This window comes from Biomphalaria glabrata, chromosome 2 (assembly GCF_947242115.1).
Source record: "Biomphalaria glabrata chromosome 2, xgBioGlab47.1, whole genome shotgun sequence".
NCBI classification, from domain to species: domain Eukaryota; kingdom Metazoa; phylum Mollusca; class Gastropoda; family Planorbidae; genus Biomphalaria; species Biomphalaria glabrata.
Window position 1 is genome coordinate 23,929,020 of NC_074712.1, and position 18,279 is coordinate 23,947,298.

At 37.8% G+C, this 18,279-nt stretch overlaps 2 protein-coding genes across 4 annotated transcripts in view; both read left to right on the top strand.

The window, feature by feature from the left end:
• Nucleotides 1-5,625, top strand: part of LOC106058492 (FAD-dependent oxidoreductase domain-containing protein 2-like) — a 68,775-nt gene extending 63,150 nt beyond the window's left edge. The window contains exon 14 of the mRNA XM_056019711.1: nt 5,405-5,625. Within this exon, the coding sequence (XP_055875686.1) occupies nt 5,405-5,578 (174 nt within the window). The 3' untranslated portion in view covers nt 5,579-5,625. The remainder of the gene's footprint in view (nt 1-5,404) is intronic.
• A 3,663-nt stretch (nt 5,626-9,288) lies between these two features.
• LOC106058491 (uncharacterized) overlaps nt 9,289-18,279 on the top strand; it is a 135,006-nt gene continuing 126,015 nt past the window's right edge. For all 3 annotated transcript variants that reach the window (XM_056019712.1, XM_056019713.1, XM_056019714.1), the window contains exon 1: nt 9,289-9,450. In XM_056019712.1, coding sequence (XP_055875687.1) covers nt 9,360-9,450 — 91 coding nt within the window. In that variant the 5' untranslated portion in view covers nt 9,289-9,359. The remainder of the gene's footprint in view (nt 9,451-18,279) is intronic.

Here is an 18,279-nt window from a genome sequence, read left to right on the forward strand (position 1 = left end):
AGGGGAAAAGACGCCATTAGTTTTGTGCGAAATGTCTGTCCGTCTGACCTTTTGTCCGTCCGTCGCGTTTAGATCTCGTAAACTAGAAAAGATATTGAAAATCCGACATCACAATATTTTAGATCATTCAAAGTTCTGATGCAACGGCTACTTTTTTTTTCTGAAAGTGAAAAATCTAATTTTTAAAATCAGTTATGCAAGCAGTTTTTTAAAGAGAAAAAGCTAATTGGTATGCATTATAAATAAGACCTAATTTAAAACGAATAGTAATCTTGTAAACTTCATTTTCCTAAAAAAAAATTTATATTGCAGATATTATTTTAATTTTTTTATGTTGAGGATTCGAATAAGAGATTATGCCTTTTCAAAACAATTAAATCAATTATAAGACATCAGTTAGACCAGGGGAGGCGCGGTGGCTGAGCGGTAAAGCGCTTGGCTTCCGAACCAGGGGTCGCCGTTCGAATCCTGGTGAAGACTGGGATTTTCAACTTTGGGCGCCTCTGAGTCCACTCCTCTAATGGATACCTGACACTAGTTGGGGAAAAGTAAAGGTGGTTGGTCGTTGTGCTGGCTACATGACACCCTAGTTAACCGTAGGCCACAAAAACAGATGAACTTTACATCATCTGCCCTATAGACCACAAGGTCTGAAAGGGGAACTAGTTAGGCCAGGTTCACATCTAACTTTACATTCACTTTCACATATCCTTAGATCTGCGGGACCGTTGGGGCACTACACAAGATCTGTTAACATTCTGTCTCCATTCTTTCTCTCTCATTTGTCTTTGATATAATTTCATTCGGATGTTCTTTCTGAAAATATTGAAGACTGCCTGGGTGGACCACTTCGGGGGCCGATTTTGAGTTTGTGTTTCCACACAAACTGTCTTTCGTAACCTTGTTATTTTATTTGTTTATGTATTTTTTTCTAGTATTTTTTTCTAGTATGTACCTAGAATACACGTGTGCATACTATAGTACATACACTATACTTGTATTCTCTAGCTTTCTACATTATGGTCTCTTAATAATTAAATGAGCAGAGTGTTAGAGATAAGCAGATTTAGCATTGATTAACTTCTTTTGTCGTGGACATTCAAACATGTTGAAACTTTCAGAGCAGGCACCATTGAACTGCATAGTATCCATCATATTTTGGTGAAGGAGACAATTACATTTAGCAGCTTGGGTGAACAGCCTATTATCTGTAACATTTAAAAAGGTCTTCACTGCTGACTAGATCGAAGGCAATGTAAAAGGCATCCTTTGTTCAATACACTTTTCCTGAAGATAACGAATGGAGAATATCATGTCAATCGTGGATCTCCTGAGTAAAAGACACACTGTGATTCAGGATAGACCTAATAAGCGAGCTTTTGTGACCTAGGAAGTATCACTCAGTCAAAGACTTTGCTTAAAACACTTGAGAGAGAAATTCCCCCGTAATCTAAGTATCCCGCAGGTCCTGTGGCAAAGCATCTTCTTGCAGAGCAGTTTGTGTAGAAGTTGGCTTAATGTAATTTTTTACTGTTTTATCAGTTCTGGGAATACCATCGCATCCAGGGGCTTTGCCGACAGCCTTAGTTTCTATGCCTTTGTTGAGTTTTACTAGGGTGGGTGTTTCATCTAGCACATTCAGTGTGGGTAATTGATTGATAGGGCTGAGGCAGAGACTGGGCTTGTTATTGTATGGATTTCAGAGTCATGATTGCAACATATGTGCATTTGTTCGCTTTTGACTGTGATTATTTCCCAAGTTGTTGATTTAAGAGGTTCTGTCTTGTTTTGGGAGGGACCTAGAGACTTTTTCTTTATACATCCCTCTGTTGTTACCTTCTTTTTTCTGCAGAATATTCTCACTGAACTATGCCCAGTATTCATTGGCACAGATCCTTGCTGTGCTCTGCTCGGTGGCTCTAGTTTCTTGCTGTGCTCTGCTCGGTGGCTCTAGTTTCTTGCTGTGCTCTGCTCGGTGGCTCTAGTTTCTTGCTGTGCTCTGCTCGGTGGCTCTAGTTTCTTGCTGTGCTCTGCTCGGTGGCTCTAGTTTCTTGCTGTGCTCTGCTCGGTGGCTTTAGTTTCTTGCTGTGCTCTGCTCGGTGGCTCTAGTTTCTTGCTGTGCTCTGCTCGGTGGCTCTAGTTTCTTGCTGTGCTCTGCTCGGTGGCTCTAGTTTCTTGCTGTGCTCTGCTCGGTGGCTCTAGTTTCTTGCTGTGCTCGGTGGCTCTAGTTTCTTGCTCTGCTCGGTGGCTCTAGTTTCTTGCTGTGCTCGGTGGCTCTAGTTTCTTGCTCTGCTCGGTGGCTCTAGTTTCCTGCTGTGCTCTGCTCGGTGGCTCTAGTTTCTTGCTGTGCTCTGCTCGGTGGCTCTAGTTTCTTGCTCTGCTCGGTGGCTCTAGTTTCTTGCTCTGCTCGGTGGCTCTAGTTTCTTGCTCTGCTCGGTGGCTCTAGTTTCTTGCTCTGCTCGGTGGCTCTAGTTTCTTGCTCTGCTCGGTGGCACTAGTTTCTTGCTGTGCTCTGCTCGGTGGCTCTAGTTTCTTGCTGTGCTCTGCTCGGTGGCTCTAGTTTCTTGCTGTGCTCTGCTCGGTGGCTCTAGTTTCTTGCTGTGCTCTGCTCGGTGGCTCTAGTTTCTTGCTGTGCTCTGCTCGGTGGCTCTAGTTTCTTGCTGTGCTCTGCTCGGTGGCTCTAGTTTCTTGCTGTGCTCTGCTCGGTGGCTCTAGTTTCTTTCAAAGTTAACATTGATTGATTTTCGACTTGTTTGTAGCAAGTGCTCTGATGTCATACAGTCTTTCAACTTAGATAGTGCTTTGTGCTCTGATGTCATACAGTCTTTCAACTTAGATAGTGCTTTGTGCTCTGATGTCATACAGTCTTTCATCTTAGATAGTGCTTTGTGCTCTGATGTCATACAGTCTTTCAACTTAGATAGTGCTTTGTGCTCTGATGTCATACAGTCTTTCAACTTAGATAGTGCTTTGTGCTCTGATGTCATACAGTCTTTCAACTTAGATAGTGCTTTGTGCTCTGATGTCATACAGTCTTTCAACTTAGATAGTGCTTTGTGCTCTGATGTCATACAGTCTTTCAACTTAGATAGTGCTTTGTGCTCTGATGTCATACAGTCTTTCAACTTAGATAGTGCTTTGTGCTCTGATGTCATACAGTCTTTCAACTTAGATAGTGCTTTGTGCTCTGATGTCATACAGTCTTTCAACTTAGATAGTGCTTTGTGCTCTGATGTCATACAGTCTTTCAACTTAGATAGTGCTTTGTGCTCTGATGTCATACAGTCTTTCAACTTAGATAGTGCTTTGTGCTCTGATGTCATACAGTCTTTCAACTTAGATAGTGCTTTGTGCTCTGATGTCATACAGTCTTTCAACTTAGATAGTGCTTTGTGCTCTGATGTCATACAGTCTTTCAACTTAGATAGTGCTTTGTGCTCTGATGTCATACAGTCTTTCAACTTAGATAGTGCTTTGTGCTCTGATGTCATACAGTCTTTCATCTTAGATAGTGCTTTGTGCTCTGATGTCATACAGTCTTTCAACTTAGATAGTGCTTTGTGCTCTGATGTCATACAGTCTTTCAACTTAGATAGTGCTTTGTGATCTGATGTCATACAGTCTTTCAACTTAGATAGTGCTTTGTGCTCTGATGTCATACAGTCTTTCAACTTAGATAGTGCTTTGTGCTCTGATGTCATACAGTCTTTCAACTTAGATAGTGCTTTGTGCTCTGATGTCATACAGTCTTTCAACTTAGATAGTGCTTTGTGCTCTGATGTCATACAGTCTTTCAACTTAGATAGTGCTTTGTGCTCTGATGTCATACAGTCTTTCAACTTAGATAGTGCTTTGTGCTCTGATGTCATACAGTCTTTCAACTTAGATAGTGCTTTGTGCTCTGATGTCATACAGTCTTTCAACTTAGATAGTGCTTTGTGCTCTGATGTCATACAGTCTTTCAACTTAGATAGTGCTTTGTGCTCTGATGTCATACAGTCTTTCAACTTAGATAGTGCTTTGTGCTCTGATGTCATACAGTCTTTCAACTTAGATAGTGCTTTGTGCTCTGATGTCATACAGTCTTTCAACTTAGATAGTGCTTTGTGCTCTGATGTCATACAGTCTTTCAACTTAGATAGTGCTTTGTGCTCTGATGTCATACAGTCTTTCAACTTAGATAGTGCTTTGTGCTCTGATGTCATACAGTCTTTCAACTTAGATAGTGCTTTGTGCTCTGATGTCATACAGTCTTTCAACTTAGATAGTGCTTTGTGCTCTGATGTCATACAGTCTTTCAACTTAGATAGTGCTTTGTGCTCTGATGTCATACAGTCTTTCAACTTAGATAGTGCTTTGTGCTCTGATGTCATACAGTCTTTCAACTTAGATAGTGCTTTGTGCTCTGATGTCATACAGTCTTTCAACTTAGATAGTGCTTTGTGCTCTGATGTCATACAGTCTTTCAACTTAGATAGTGCTTTGTGCTCTGATGTCATACAGTCTTTCAACTTAGATAGTGCTTTGTGCTCTGATGTCATACAGTCTTTCAACTTAGATAGTGCTTTGTGCTCTGATGTCATACAGTCTTTCAACTTAGATAGTGCTTTGTGCTCTGATGTCATACAGTCTTTCAACTTAGATAGTGCTTTGTGCTCTGATGTCATACAGTCTTTCAACTTAGATAGTGCTTTGTGCTCTGATGTCATACAGTCTTTCAACTTAGATAGTTTTTCGTTCTCTAGCCAAATTTAAATTTATTTATTTTTTACTTTGAAAAATTATAACGGTCAAGTAGAGTTTTTCATGTGTGGCCAACAAGCTATTAATTCTTTTGGTAACTGTTAAATTTCTAGAAATAGCGTTAATGTCGTTCTTGAGATCCGTGTCCACCCACTCAGATTTTAAGTTTTTGAAATTACATTGAACTTAAGAATTGAATAGAGGTTTTGTAAAAAGCAAAAAAAAGGTATTGTTATTAATAGTTATTTAAAAGTACTATTACGCTACCTTATTCTATAAAAGTAAAGTAAAGTTTCCCTTTCATACCTTGTGATCTATGGAGCAGATGTGTCTTGTGTTTTTATGGCCAACGGTTAACGAGCAGGGTGTCATGGGGCAATCAGAATGACCAAACATCTTTACTTTTTCCATCTAAAGTCAGGTACCCATTACAATTAGAATTGGGTGGACTCAGGGGTGCCCTAGAAATCCCGAAATTCGAAGTTACAGTTTTCACCGAGATTCAAACACTGGACCACATGTTTGGAAGCCAAGCGCTTAACCACTCAGCCAACGTTACCCCATTTGATTCTATGAGGGCGTAATATTTATTTAAATTTTTAAAATTAATTTTTGCCTATTTAAATATGATAGCTCTTTCATTATTTTCCTTTGTTTTCAGAATCTCAGATACTTTTTCTGGGACAATTGTTTGCAAATTATTTTAACACAGATCAGCTCTCCAAAATTTTGTCAACAATTTTTAAAAGGCCAAGGTCTTGTTGAAAGATCTCAAGGAAAAGCTGTCCCTTACGCTCGTAGAGTTGTTATGGCTACATTGTATTCGTCGAATTGATCCGCCTTCTTACGATATATTATAACAATAAAAATATATTAAATTAATTATGTTTTGTCACGTCATTATATAGGACATACAACAAACATATTGGAGACATAGAACTAGATTCTAAGACCATAGACCAAATAGATAGTTTTATATACCTGGGGAGTATAGTCAGTGTATCAGGTGGAACATATGAAGATATTAAAAGTCCAATAAATCTAGCACTTCAGATTTTACACACCTAAAACCAACCTGGAAATCTCCCCACATCTCTAACAAAACTAAAATAATCTAAAAATGTATGGTTCTAAAATATGGAGAACAACTGAAGCAACAACTAAAAAGTACAGACCTTCATCAACAGATGTCTGAGAAATATCCTAAAAATACACTGGTACGAAAAATAGAAAACATCAAACTGTGGAAGATGAATGGACAGGACAAAATAGAAGTGCAGATCTTAGAGAGGAAGTGGAGATGGATTGATCGCACCGTTAGAAAAGATACAACAGAGCTAGACAAGCCTTAGAGTGGAACCGCCAGGGCACAAGACCTAGAGGAAGACCAAAAAGAACTTTGGTGACGCAGCGTACTAGATGAAGCCGAGAGGACAGTAAAGAGCTGGGAAGCCATTAAAAAAAACTAGCAAGAGATCGTGGAGAGTGGCTTGTGTTTGTATTGAGGCCCTATGAGAAGCGCAAAGGAAAGATGATGATTATATGGGACATAAGCTCCAAAGCTCATCTTTAGCAGCCCATGAAAACGTTATTAAATGTGTGTGGTCTGTCTGTCATGGCTCGCAATTTAACGCTCCCCTTTAAAATGGTGAAAAAAGGCCGAAAAATTGTCTGAAGTCGAAGCTACTATGTACGTATATTAGTACATTTTGATATTCGGCTGGATGATGATGAATTAAAGCTTTACAGTATTTATAAACAGATAGGCATATCACAAATTTAATATTTAAAGGGCTTAATACTGATAATAGCTGTTAGTTAATAGTTTCAATCTAAGGTGTTGTAGGCAAATATTAATTGTTTTAGATATATATTTATTTACGGCAAACTATATTTTATTAACAGCGGGAACATCAATTATACCTTTTTGTAGCTTAAACCTTAGATAATGCCGAAGCAAGGATCAAATTGTTGTCTGTAGGCCTATTATTAAGATCACGTCATATTATCATTTTATCTATTATATGTTATTTACATAAAAAATTGGAACAATATATTATTGATCACGTGTTTTTGCAACGTTTAAGAATGAAAATTAAATGTAATATAAGTTAGAAGAGCAAACAAACATTCGTTGGCATTGATTCGTTTTTCTCAAAAACATCTGGAACTATATAATATAGATACTTAAAGCTAGTGGGAGGTTTCGTAAGGAACATTAAAGGTTAATCAAACTTTCAATAACTTTTAGTTGTTTTTTTAATTATAAAATGAAGGGAAAGACAGACTGACAGACAAAACGCACAAAAAATGCGATTTGATTCTCTTTTAATGAATTATATTAGAAGTCAGTGCACCAATGTCTATGAACCCTCGTTAAATCTCTCGTGTTAATAAAGAAATTTTTTAGGTACTAGCCCATTGTGACGTAATGGATTTTTTTCCTTTGTTGACATATGGAATTAATTCTTTAAATGAAATGCTAAAAGAACTCACTCGGTGCAACCAGGACAAGCATAACCATTGTCCGCCTATGGTCGATTAAGATTTTCTTTTCGCCGTCTGCGTCTGTCCTCGGCAGCGGATTTCCTTTTGGTCTCAAATGTGCATTTTGCGGCCTTTGTGAGTGACCTCCAGCTGTCTGTCTCGCTAACCAAAAAAGACTGCTTTTGGCATACGTTCGTCCCCCATACGGGGTACGTGCCCTGCCCAGCATAACTGTCGGACTATAAGAAGTCCCTCTATACTAGTCCATACCGGCATTCGCAAGGACATCGCTGTTTGTAGTGCTGTCTGGCCACCGTATGTTTATGATGGAGCTCAAGCATCTTTGGTGAAAGCGTTCAAGTAGTGTTAGTTGTTTTCTGTTTAATACCCATGTCTCAGATACATATAGAAGGGCTGAGAGAACCACTGCCTGGTAAACACTTTTTTTTTGTAGGTAGCCAGAGCGATATATTCCGCCAACTCACTCCTGGAGGCGTCTAAAAGCACTATTGGGCATGGCCAGACCGTTATCAACTTCCTTAAAAGAGAGGTGTTATTAGATACTAAGCTTCCTAGATATGTGAACTGGTCTACCACGTTAAGGGACGTCCATTTACAGTGATCTTTAGGGCTGAGTAGGTTTTATTGGGTCACTTCTGGAACATTACTTCTGCTTTCCCAAGGTTTATAGATAAACAGAAAGAAGCGGGATCGTGTGAGAATTCGTTGACCGCCATCTGAAGATCATGTTCAATGTAGGCTAGGAGGGCGCAATCCTCGGCATAGAGAAACTCTGTTATGACCATTTCTTTTGAAGATTGTCGTCCGAACGTAACGTGATGTAGATGCCTTCATGCAATCGCTGCCCACTTGACCCAGCATTACGCCAAAGAAGATAGCAAATAGAGTAGGAGCAAGTACACAGTCCTGCTTCAAGCCATTTTCTATTGGGAAATGATCGACATGTCACCATTGTGTCTAATCTTGACTTTTGTCCCACATGATACTGCTTGAGAATGGATAAGAGCATAGTTGGGGATCCGAGCCTGGCCAAAATCCTCAATTAACCATTGACCGTGTCGAAAGCCTTGGTGAGGTCCACGAAGGCAGCGTATATATAGGTTTATATAGTGTACTAGACTTAAATCTAGTCTAAAATCAAGACTGTCAAAGACTCTAGATCAAGACTGCCTAGAGTACCAGTAAATTCTGATTATCTTAAATTCTGTTTCTACTATATATTTTCAATTGGAATTCAACGTGAATATTTATGATTATAGAGTTTACAGATTATAACTAGATTTGATAGATCTATGACTATTATGACAAGGCCTATGGCATGTGTGAGATGAATTTTTCAAAGCAACTATAATTAATGGATTTCATCTAAAACAAGTTCATTCATATATTTACATGCGATTTTTAAATATTTATAAGCTATGCCTTATTTTGGACCAATGTCTCACAACGACTGATAAGAAAAATCAGGTATAAACATCAGGAGAAAACACGACCGCTTAACTCAAGAAAACATTAAGAAATTAAAACAGACACAAAATAGACAGTGAGATTCATAAGGAACGAATATTGACAATTGATTAGGCCTACAGTAGCATCTTTTTAAAAACACCTTCTAAAAAATCATTAAAAGTTTTAAAATCACATTTTTTTTTATTTTTACAATTATTTTTGTTGGTGAAATTGTGTATCGGAAAATGCCGGGTAATTGAAGTAAGCTAGTCCTAACAAAAATACACAAATCTTGGGTAAAAGACTCATCAAATAAGGTACTGTAAATGTGTAAATACTAATACTAAATACATTCTAATTAGCTAGTTTCAGGTCTTTTATTTTTATAGCCTCTATCGGGTTTTATCCCAACTACCCGTACTTTTGTGCAGAATTTTTTTCTCTATCAGGCACACTTAAAACTATAGCATAATAATGTCAGTTAAATTTTAAAAGAGAACTGAAAAATGCAAATATATATAAGGAAAAAAGGCACTTCCGGGCCAATTTATGATTCTACTTTTTAATCAAAGAAACGAAACGTATTAGTCCAACATTGCCCATTAAATATAGAGCTTTGACTCTAGAGCTTGATCTACGAATGAATCGTATATCAAACAATGACTAAAAGTGTGTGCAGTTTTAACATAACCATTCTAATTGGGTTTTATTTCATAATTACATCGTCTTTCTTTTGTGGATTATCAAAAGGTCAGTTGGAGAAGACAAATGGTAGAAACGTATAGAGATCTAGATCTAATTCATCTAGATTCAGATTGGAATTACTTTACAATATTTTAGAATCTAAATCTCTTCTGTTAGATCAACAATCTAAATCTAAATTTAGCTGATAAACTGCATGATAGAGAAAGTTTTTTTTTCACACAACAGATGACCTTTACATCATCTGCCCTATAGACTACAAGGTCTGATGACCTTTACATCATCTACCCTATAGACCACAAGGTCTGATGACCTTTACATCATCTGCCCTATAGACCACAAGGTCTGATGACCTTTATATCATCTGCCCTATAGACCACAAGGTCTGAAAGGGGAACGTTACTTGTTTATTTTACTTACAGGTTAATTCAAAAGAATGCGTTAAAATCATTACGCATTAATTTATATCGAAAGCATTCGTAATGAACTGTACTAGTTGTCATTTAATACATCACTGGTTGTCAATTTCAACTTGTCAATTTTAATTTGTCTTTAAACTCACCAAAAATTATCGCCTCTGGCATGCGGTCCTCTTCCGTGTGTGATAAGTGTCCGACACAACTCTAAGAATGCTTCAATACTGTCCACACCAACCTTTGGCCAACCCTGGTTATTTGTAATGTCGTCCTACTAGCCTGTAGGCCCATCATTGAACCAAGAGACATTGATGTAATCGTTCAAAGAGCCTTAAATGCCTTTTGTAGAGCATCCAGGTCTGACTACCATACACAATGTAGTGCTTTATAAACATTGAATTTTGTTGTTTAGGTGAAGAGACCTATTCCGCCGTACTCTCTATTAAAGGCAACAAAAAACGCTGTTGACCTTAGACAAAAATAAAAAAAAAAGTTGTCTATTTCTATAGAATGTGATGCGTCTTTGGACACTGTGCTGCCAGGGTATGTTAAGTTGTCAACAACATTAAGGAAAAGGTCATTAACATGGATTTGTAAAGCTGGGTTAGTTTCGTTGGGACTTCTGAAGCATGACCTCTGTTTTTTTTTAGTCTGATAGAGTAAACAAGACAGCAGTCTGAGCAAACTCATGGTCAGCGAGTTGAAGATCCTGCTCGGTGCTTGCAAGGATTTGCAATCATCCACATAGAGCAGCTCAGAAGCAATCATCTCTTTAATTCTATCACAGGAGAGTAAGCCCATATGTTATATATGCTGTCGTTGGTGTAGAACTGGTAGATGCCCTCATGCAGGCGTTGCATCATTTTATTTAGCATTGCGTCGTCGTGGCATCATCGTGGAAATGTCACTAAATATCCATACAAAGGAATGGATAGGACAACTTGGAAAAGAAAGCATAAACTCCTTCGGATTTTTTAAATACTGAGTACATTGGAAAGGAAGAAAGAACACTTATCACATTAGCCACCACGTTTCTCCTAGATCTCAGAGTCATCTCAAGGCTAGTGCATTGTGGAACTATCAAGAATTACCTATTTGGAGATGTTGCGGCTTGGGATGCCTCCGAAGGATTTCTATATATCCTGTGACCTTGATACTTTTAAATTTTATTTTGGATGGAGAGGAAGACACGCCCTTTAGGGGAAGTGTTTCTCTGTAGAGAGAAAAGGTTAAAGCGGAGGTTATTTTGTCCACCCTCAACTTAGGCATCCTCCATTTTAGTTAAGCTTCACCCTTTAAGGAGTAAATCAACCCCTAATTTGGTAGGGAACGTTGTCTGGCTGGGTTCTCCGAGAAGAAAAGTCAGACGTTGTCTCGGGTTGTCCAGCAGTGATGGTCCTCTCCTAATGCTCAGCCCCCATGCACTCATTAGCAAGCATAGAGAATCTGTTCTTAAGCATGACAGGGCTCTCAGTCTGCTTTGAAGTTATCTTGGCGGCAATGTTTTCTTCTGAGTTGGAGGATAGGGGGCGTTGTCGGTCTGTCTGTCTGACTTTGCTATCTTCTTAATCACAGCTTGGGCGAAGGTCTTTGTCAAGCTCAAATATCCCTCGGGGAATGTCAACACAGCTGATTTTGACTGGATTAAGGTATATCCATTACTTGCCTTGTACTTCTGCATGCATGGCTACCTCTTGTTTCCACACATAGCAGTACCAGAGTGACCAGCGTGACAGTTTGAGCATTTGAATTGGGCTGAGCTGGACAGCCTTTGTCCTCGTGACCCTCCCCAGCACATCTAGTAACCATGGCTATTCTTACAGACTGTAGTGCCGTGTCAATGAACCTGCACTTCAAGTGATTCATGGGGGTAGGAATGTATGGTCCTAGTGGAATTCGTAGGTAACCTGCTTTGAGGTACTCTTGCGGTGTCCTAGTTCCGAACGTGAGGATAATAGTGGCGTTTTTTTTACCTCGCCTGGTAATGCGTCGGGCATGGATGACTTCTTCAATTCATCCCTTTATTTCCTTCACGGAACATTCCAGCAGGTCTCTTTGTGTAAGCACTTATGTCTTGTCTTGACTCGCGTCTCTTGACCTGACTTGACCAGGCTAGAGTGACTAGATCCACCATCTACATTTTGTAACTTATGTCTTGTCTTGACTCCCGTCTCTTGACCTGACTTGACCAGGCTAGAGTGACTAGATCCACCATCTACATTTTGTGACTTATGACACAAGGAGGGCAGCAAATAGATTTTTTAGGTGTCTGGAAATTTAGGCACCGGATAATTAGGCACATTTTGACAAGGCGGAAATTTAGGCACCGGAAAATTAGGCACTCTTTAATTGCGACCTTAATTTTGAACATAATTAAAAACTTTTAACGTTTATTTACCCTTAGGCTATGGGCTATCGGTGACGATATCAAACGTAGCAACTATAACGATAACTTAACGCTTTGTCATGATACAAAAGAAAAGCTGACAAAGCGGAAAAAAATGACAATCCTGAGAATGTGTGGAAAACAATAACTAATATAGACATCACAGGATTTAGGAGAGGGGAGGTAGAGATGATTCTCCGCTCATTGCTTCACCTCCTTCACCAACCCCTAAGGTTGACAGATGAATTTTTGAAATTGATAATTACCAAGTTGTCTAAATATTTAGTTACTAATGCAAATACTTTAGATTACAAAATAATATTAATAACTATTTATATTATGTAGGGGAGTGTTGGCGATAAATATAATCGCCCTCTCCATCTACTTTAACCCTTAAGATGTGCTTGTGGAAAAGGGAGGGGTCATAATTTTAAAAGAGAATGGTGGGGCAGGGCGGTAAAAATGTTGATGTTGATAATCGGCACGTAAATCTAATTTCTTTTGAGGTAGTCGCCTGTGTAAGGGAGCCTGATTCATTTTGAATTGTCTTACTCATAGTAAGAACGCTATACAGACTTACCTCTGCTATGAGCACGTATTTAAAACAGACCTGATGTAAACATGGTAAACATGGCCTAGAGCCATGAAATAGTCAAACATTCATAGAGTTGGGCAACTATATTTTGAGGGTCTTACGTTTTTTTAGGGCTACTATACATACGTCACGGTTACAGTTATTACCCAAGGAACATTTAAAATTATGCCAAGTTTTAACAAGATTCATAATACGGTTTTGATTTCTTTGCGGGACATACATACATACATACGCCTTACTTTCTGCTTTATATTCAGTGCCGCCGCGAGGGTTGTGGCAGCCTGCGTGCGAAATTTAAAATGCCGACTCCCCGTTTTTTCCAGAAAAAAAAATTCCATTAAGACTGAGCTGGACACTGTTCCTAAAGTGCTCTTAAATTTAAATCCATTTTGTGTAGACCATTCCATTGTTTCCGTTCATATTCGCATCCTTGTTGTTTCTCTCTAGTACAACTATGAACCTTGCACTAGGAACAATGTCGTATTTACGTGACATCAGACATTTTGGTTCTTTGGGATCAACATTCAAAACTGATCTCGTTCTGATTACTCACTTATGCTCCTGTATTTGTGACGATGAATTTAAAATTGATAAGCTGTGGCAGGTAGCTCTATATTACAATATACAGTGTAAATGATCATGATCTATATACAATTTCTCGATAACATTCTGACATGGTATGGACGTGGGTATTTTAACTTGTTTGTTATTGTAAGTTAATCCCCCCCCCCAAATATTCTAACTACAAAAGCCATTCACAGTGGAACTTGTTCAACTTTCTGTACACTTTCATGATAGTCATCCCCAACCATCAGACATACACAGATTCAGAGTTGCTTTACAAATTTATCCAACAAACGAAGCAACTCAGCGCTGAATATTTTTCTTGAGTTTAATACAAAGTAAATACTCCAAAGTACAAGTCACTTAATCAATGACTTGAACTAAAACATAGTCAGCAGTGTTTCTCACATTCCCGGGTGTCGACTTCCTAGATAACAATATTGTTGTTCGAGTCCACTTTAGAAGCTGGGGACTAAAGGTCTAGTGTACTGTAGTGTGCAGCCCATAATGACAAGACAACCACATGTTTGTTTTTGTCCTTGCGCATTTAATCGTTGATTGTATGAGGTTCTATAACGTTAAAAGAATTAGTTCGAGCCGTATGAATAGAGTCAAATGATTATAGCTAGGTCTAGATCACCCCTGTCACCCCCCCCCCAAAAAAAAAAGTTATGAAAAAGTTTGTATATATATATATATATATATATATATATATATATTTATATAAACAGGGCCGCCGCTACCTATTGTGCAATGTGTGCACGCAGGCGGCCGACTTTAGGGGGCGGATAAATAATTATTCCAAGCTTTTAAAAAAATAGTTTTTAAAAAATTACTTTAATATTTCAATATTCTATGGTAAACCTTTAGTTTAACTACTTAATGTTAGTTGAAACTTAGTTTTAGTTTAACTTTTTAAATTTAGTTTAGTTCCCATCAATATATATATATATATATATGATATATATAAATCCCGTATGGGAGACGAACGTATGCCAAAGGCAGTCCTTTTTGGTCGACGTAACAGAGGCGCCCCACTGAAACGCTTCAAAGCCCAGCTTAGGCGTAAACTTTCCTTGGCTTACAAAGAAGAGAGCACCTGGCTGCATGCGGCGTCGGAACGAGACAGATGAAGGTCACACGAAGGCCGCGGGATACACATTTGAGACCTAAAGAAAATCTGCTGCCGAGGACAAACGCAGACCACGAAAAGAAAATCTAAATCGACCACCTGCGGACAATGGTGATGCTTGCCCTGGATGTGGCAAAATATGCAGGTCACAGCTGGGGCTGCGCAGCCCCGGGAAATACTGTATTCCTCATTAATCTTCGGACTCGAAGACAAGCCTTATTGTTATATATATATATATATATATATATATATATATATATATATATATATATATATATATATCCATATAGAGGACCTCTAAAAAATATGTCTTGTGGAAGTTGGCCCTGTGCCATCTTTTTTACATGACAACAGTACGTATGTCCTGGCAACTGCTCGTCACGAAACTACCTCAGTGATGATTTTTCTTGCTACCTTATTATCACGATGCGCCGCAGTTTTGGGCTCTTTTTAATGCCATGAGTAAGTGGCATACTTCATAGCAGAGTGTTAAACATACAGGCACTTTTAGTAGTTCTATTAAGCAGTGCATATTTTCATATTCTCTTTTGCAGTCTCTTACCTTAGCTATTCACTGTCATTAGAATATCATGTAACATTTTGGAGCCTAGATAATGGAAATTATTGCAGACATCTAAAATTTGAGCATTGATGACCACACAAGATGCTTAGTTAGTAGTTTGGTCTAGTAGTTGGTTTGACAATAAATCTGCATGATAATAACAGCTCCCGATGACTTGGCCTATTCTAAAAATATAACATTCCTTTTTATTATAACCCATGAGAAGCAAAAATATTTCTGTTTAGCTGGAATTTAATAATTTAGTAGAAAAATAACATGAATTTTTTTTCAGTAATAAAACAATCCAACAGAGTTGGTCTACATATGACTTCTTCTGTCTCAGACAATAGATTCGCCGAGATGAATCGCTGGTAAAGTTTGCTTCTCCTTCAAATAGGAAGAGAATCTGAAATGACGAAACCATCTAGAGTAGAAAATAAGGCTAATGTTGATGGCATGTAAATTGAAATAATATAAAACCTTGATTTTCTCCTTGTTCAAGTCTAGTGTCCATTGATTGAGTGAATACGTCAATAACCAGAGCTACAATCATGTCATAAATGTTTTCACAAAGAAAATATGAACAAAATATTGGATTCTAAATACATAAATCACACGTTTTATACAAAGCTTATATCAACTCACTCTGTCTGTCTGTGTGTCTATCTGGCCAAAAGTTTGAGAAAATATAGTACTTGACCGAAGTGGCGGTATAAGCAAAATTTAGTCCCCTTTATATTTGGCTGTCGTCTTAGGCTTAGTGAACACAAACATGAAATAGAAACAAGAGATCACTTTACAATAGTCTATGTTCATAGACTCTTCGCTAGCAGAGTAGTTACCGAGAAGCATGAGAAGGATTTATCCCACAAGTTCGAATTTAAAAAAATACATTAAAAAAGCGATCACCTATATACCCGTTCTTTCGTCCCCTTTCCAACTGGCCTAGACAGCTGACAGGATCATTGTGCATTGAGAACGCTAAAAGCATGAGATTGCGCTAAACAAAAACTATTGTTACAAAAATATATCTAATCGTACAGATTTATTATTGTAAGTCTAGTTCTGTTACAAATTTAATTACATGACTGATCCAAACTAATTGATACACATTCAAATAAAACTGTTTTTCTAAATAGTATTTTTTTACTTTGCTTGATACGCTTTGCTTTCGATATCCACGCATGCGTGACCTTTCGGTTTAGTCCATGTTAACATGGCTATATGACCTAGATCCATGAAATAGTAATACTTTCATAGAGTTGGGCAACTTTTTGTTTGAGGATCTTAAATTTGTTTTAAGGCTACTTTACATACGTTACTGTTAGAGTTAGTACCCAAGGAACTTTTATGCCAAGTTTTATCAAGATTGTTTAAACGGTTTTGTTTTCTATTCGGGACATAAATACATACACCTTACTTTCTGCTTCATAGTATACTAGCCAATTTGACCCTCGCCTGCGGGCCCATGTGTGGATATTACTGATCTACCGGATAGAATTTAGACAATTTCTGGAGAATTTTACCTTCTTATTTGTTTCTTTTGCGTTACAATACCGTGAAAGCTTTTAAAAAGTTTCGTTCTTAAATAGACATACAATTATGTACTTTTTGTCTATTTTTAGAACCCCTTGGTTGTAGAAGGGACAGTAAACATACAATTCGGCAGGCATGTCAAATTCATTAAGGTGTATGAGCCACATAAAAAACTTACTATGACCTGAGAGGCCGCAGCCAAAAATCAGTTGCAAAACAGCCTACTACTTTTATGTAAATTAAAAACAATAAAATAGAATACAATAATTAATGGCATATATGACCCTTAGCTAGCTAAATTTGTAGTAGTATTTGATAATTAAAAATTCCTATGATTACGTATTAATTTCGTTGTCTTTTCTGGGTTACAAGTTTATTAATGTCAGGTTGCAGTTTGTTTGCAACTGACACTTTCATCACTGATGACAAATTTTGATCAGATAATCTCGAACGGTGTGAGGTTTTTTGTAGCTTACATTATGGAAAAAAACTGCTCACAGATATCAGTGCTTGCAAACATTGCTAGAATTCTGGCTGTCAATTTCTGCAATTCAACGTAACGTTCAGGGTAAATAACTGCAAAGTTTTACCACAGCCACTTCTCTAGACTTCGCTTTCAACAAAGAATCTGACTACTATTATATCAGCTTTAGTTGCATATTACCAGCAGCATCTTCAGAAGCAAATGAAAATGGAGATACTAACAACGAAAATTCTTGCTCATACGGAACGAAGTCACGAAAACGGTCATTGAAAGCATCTACTAACGATTCCAGATGTAAGACATATTTACCAAATGCTGTAGCCGTATTTAATCTTATTAGTTCACGTTGAGAAGTGAACAAGATTTTCTCTTAATATTTAGTTTATCCATAGTCGAAATGTTGCTTGAAATCACTTCACATGATCACACGCAGTTGTGACAATTTTGTCTTAACTTTGAAGTTTTAATATCAAGTCTTGCAGGTGACCAGACAGATCAACTGCAAATGCTAAATCCTAAACCCATTTGCCAGTTTGGAAATGTTCAACAGGCTCACCTTTCATTTTCAGGAACAATGCAATTTCCTCACGCAGTGCAAAAAACACTTCAATACTTTATGACATGAGAGCCAGCGGCCTTCTGTGTAGTAGGGAACACAATCCAATTCGTGTCCAATGCCATTCAGAAACAAAAATTGGCGATGCTTTAAACCACGGGCACAAATAAAATTGAGAGCGACTGAAACCGGTGCACAAATGTCTATGAACCCTCGATAAGTGGCTCGTATTGATGGAAACATTTTTTAGTCTAACTAGGCCGTGTGACGTAGTGGATTTTTTTCCTTTGACGTCATATGGAATGAATTCTTCTAATAAAATGTTAAAAGAACTCACTCAGTGCACCAATGTCTATGATCCCTCGATAACTGATTCGTATTGATGACATTTTTAGTCTAACTAGGCTGTGTAATGTAGTGGATCTTTTTGCTTTGACTTTAAATGCAATGAATTCTTCAAATAAAATGCTAAAACAACTCGGTATAGTAGGCCTAATGTTTATTAAACCTCGTTATGTGACGTATTTTTTAAAGGAATGCTAGTTAGATTTAGATCTCATCTAGATTTTTTAAACTAGATCTATATTTTTTTTTAAAGTATACCTAGATTTTTTAAACTAGATTTGGATTTATATTCTAATTTAAT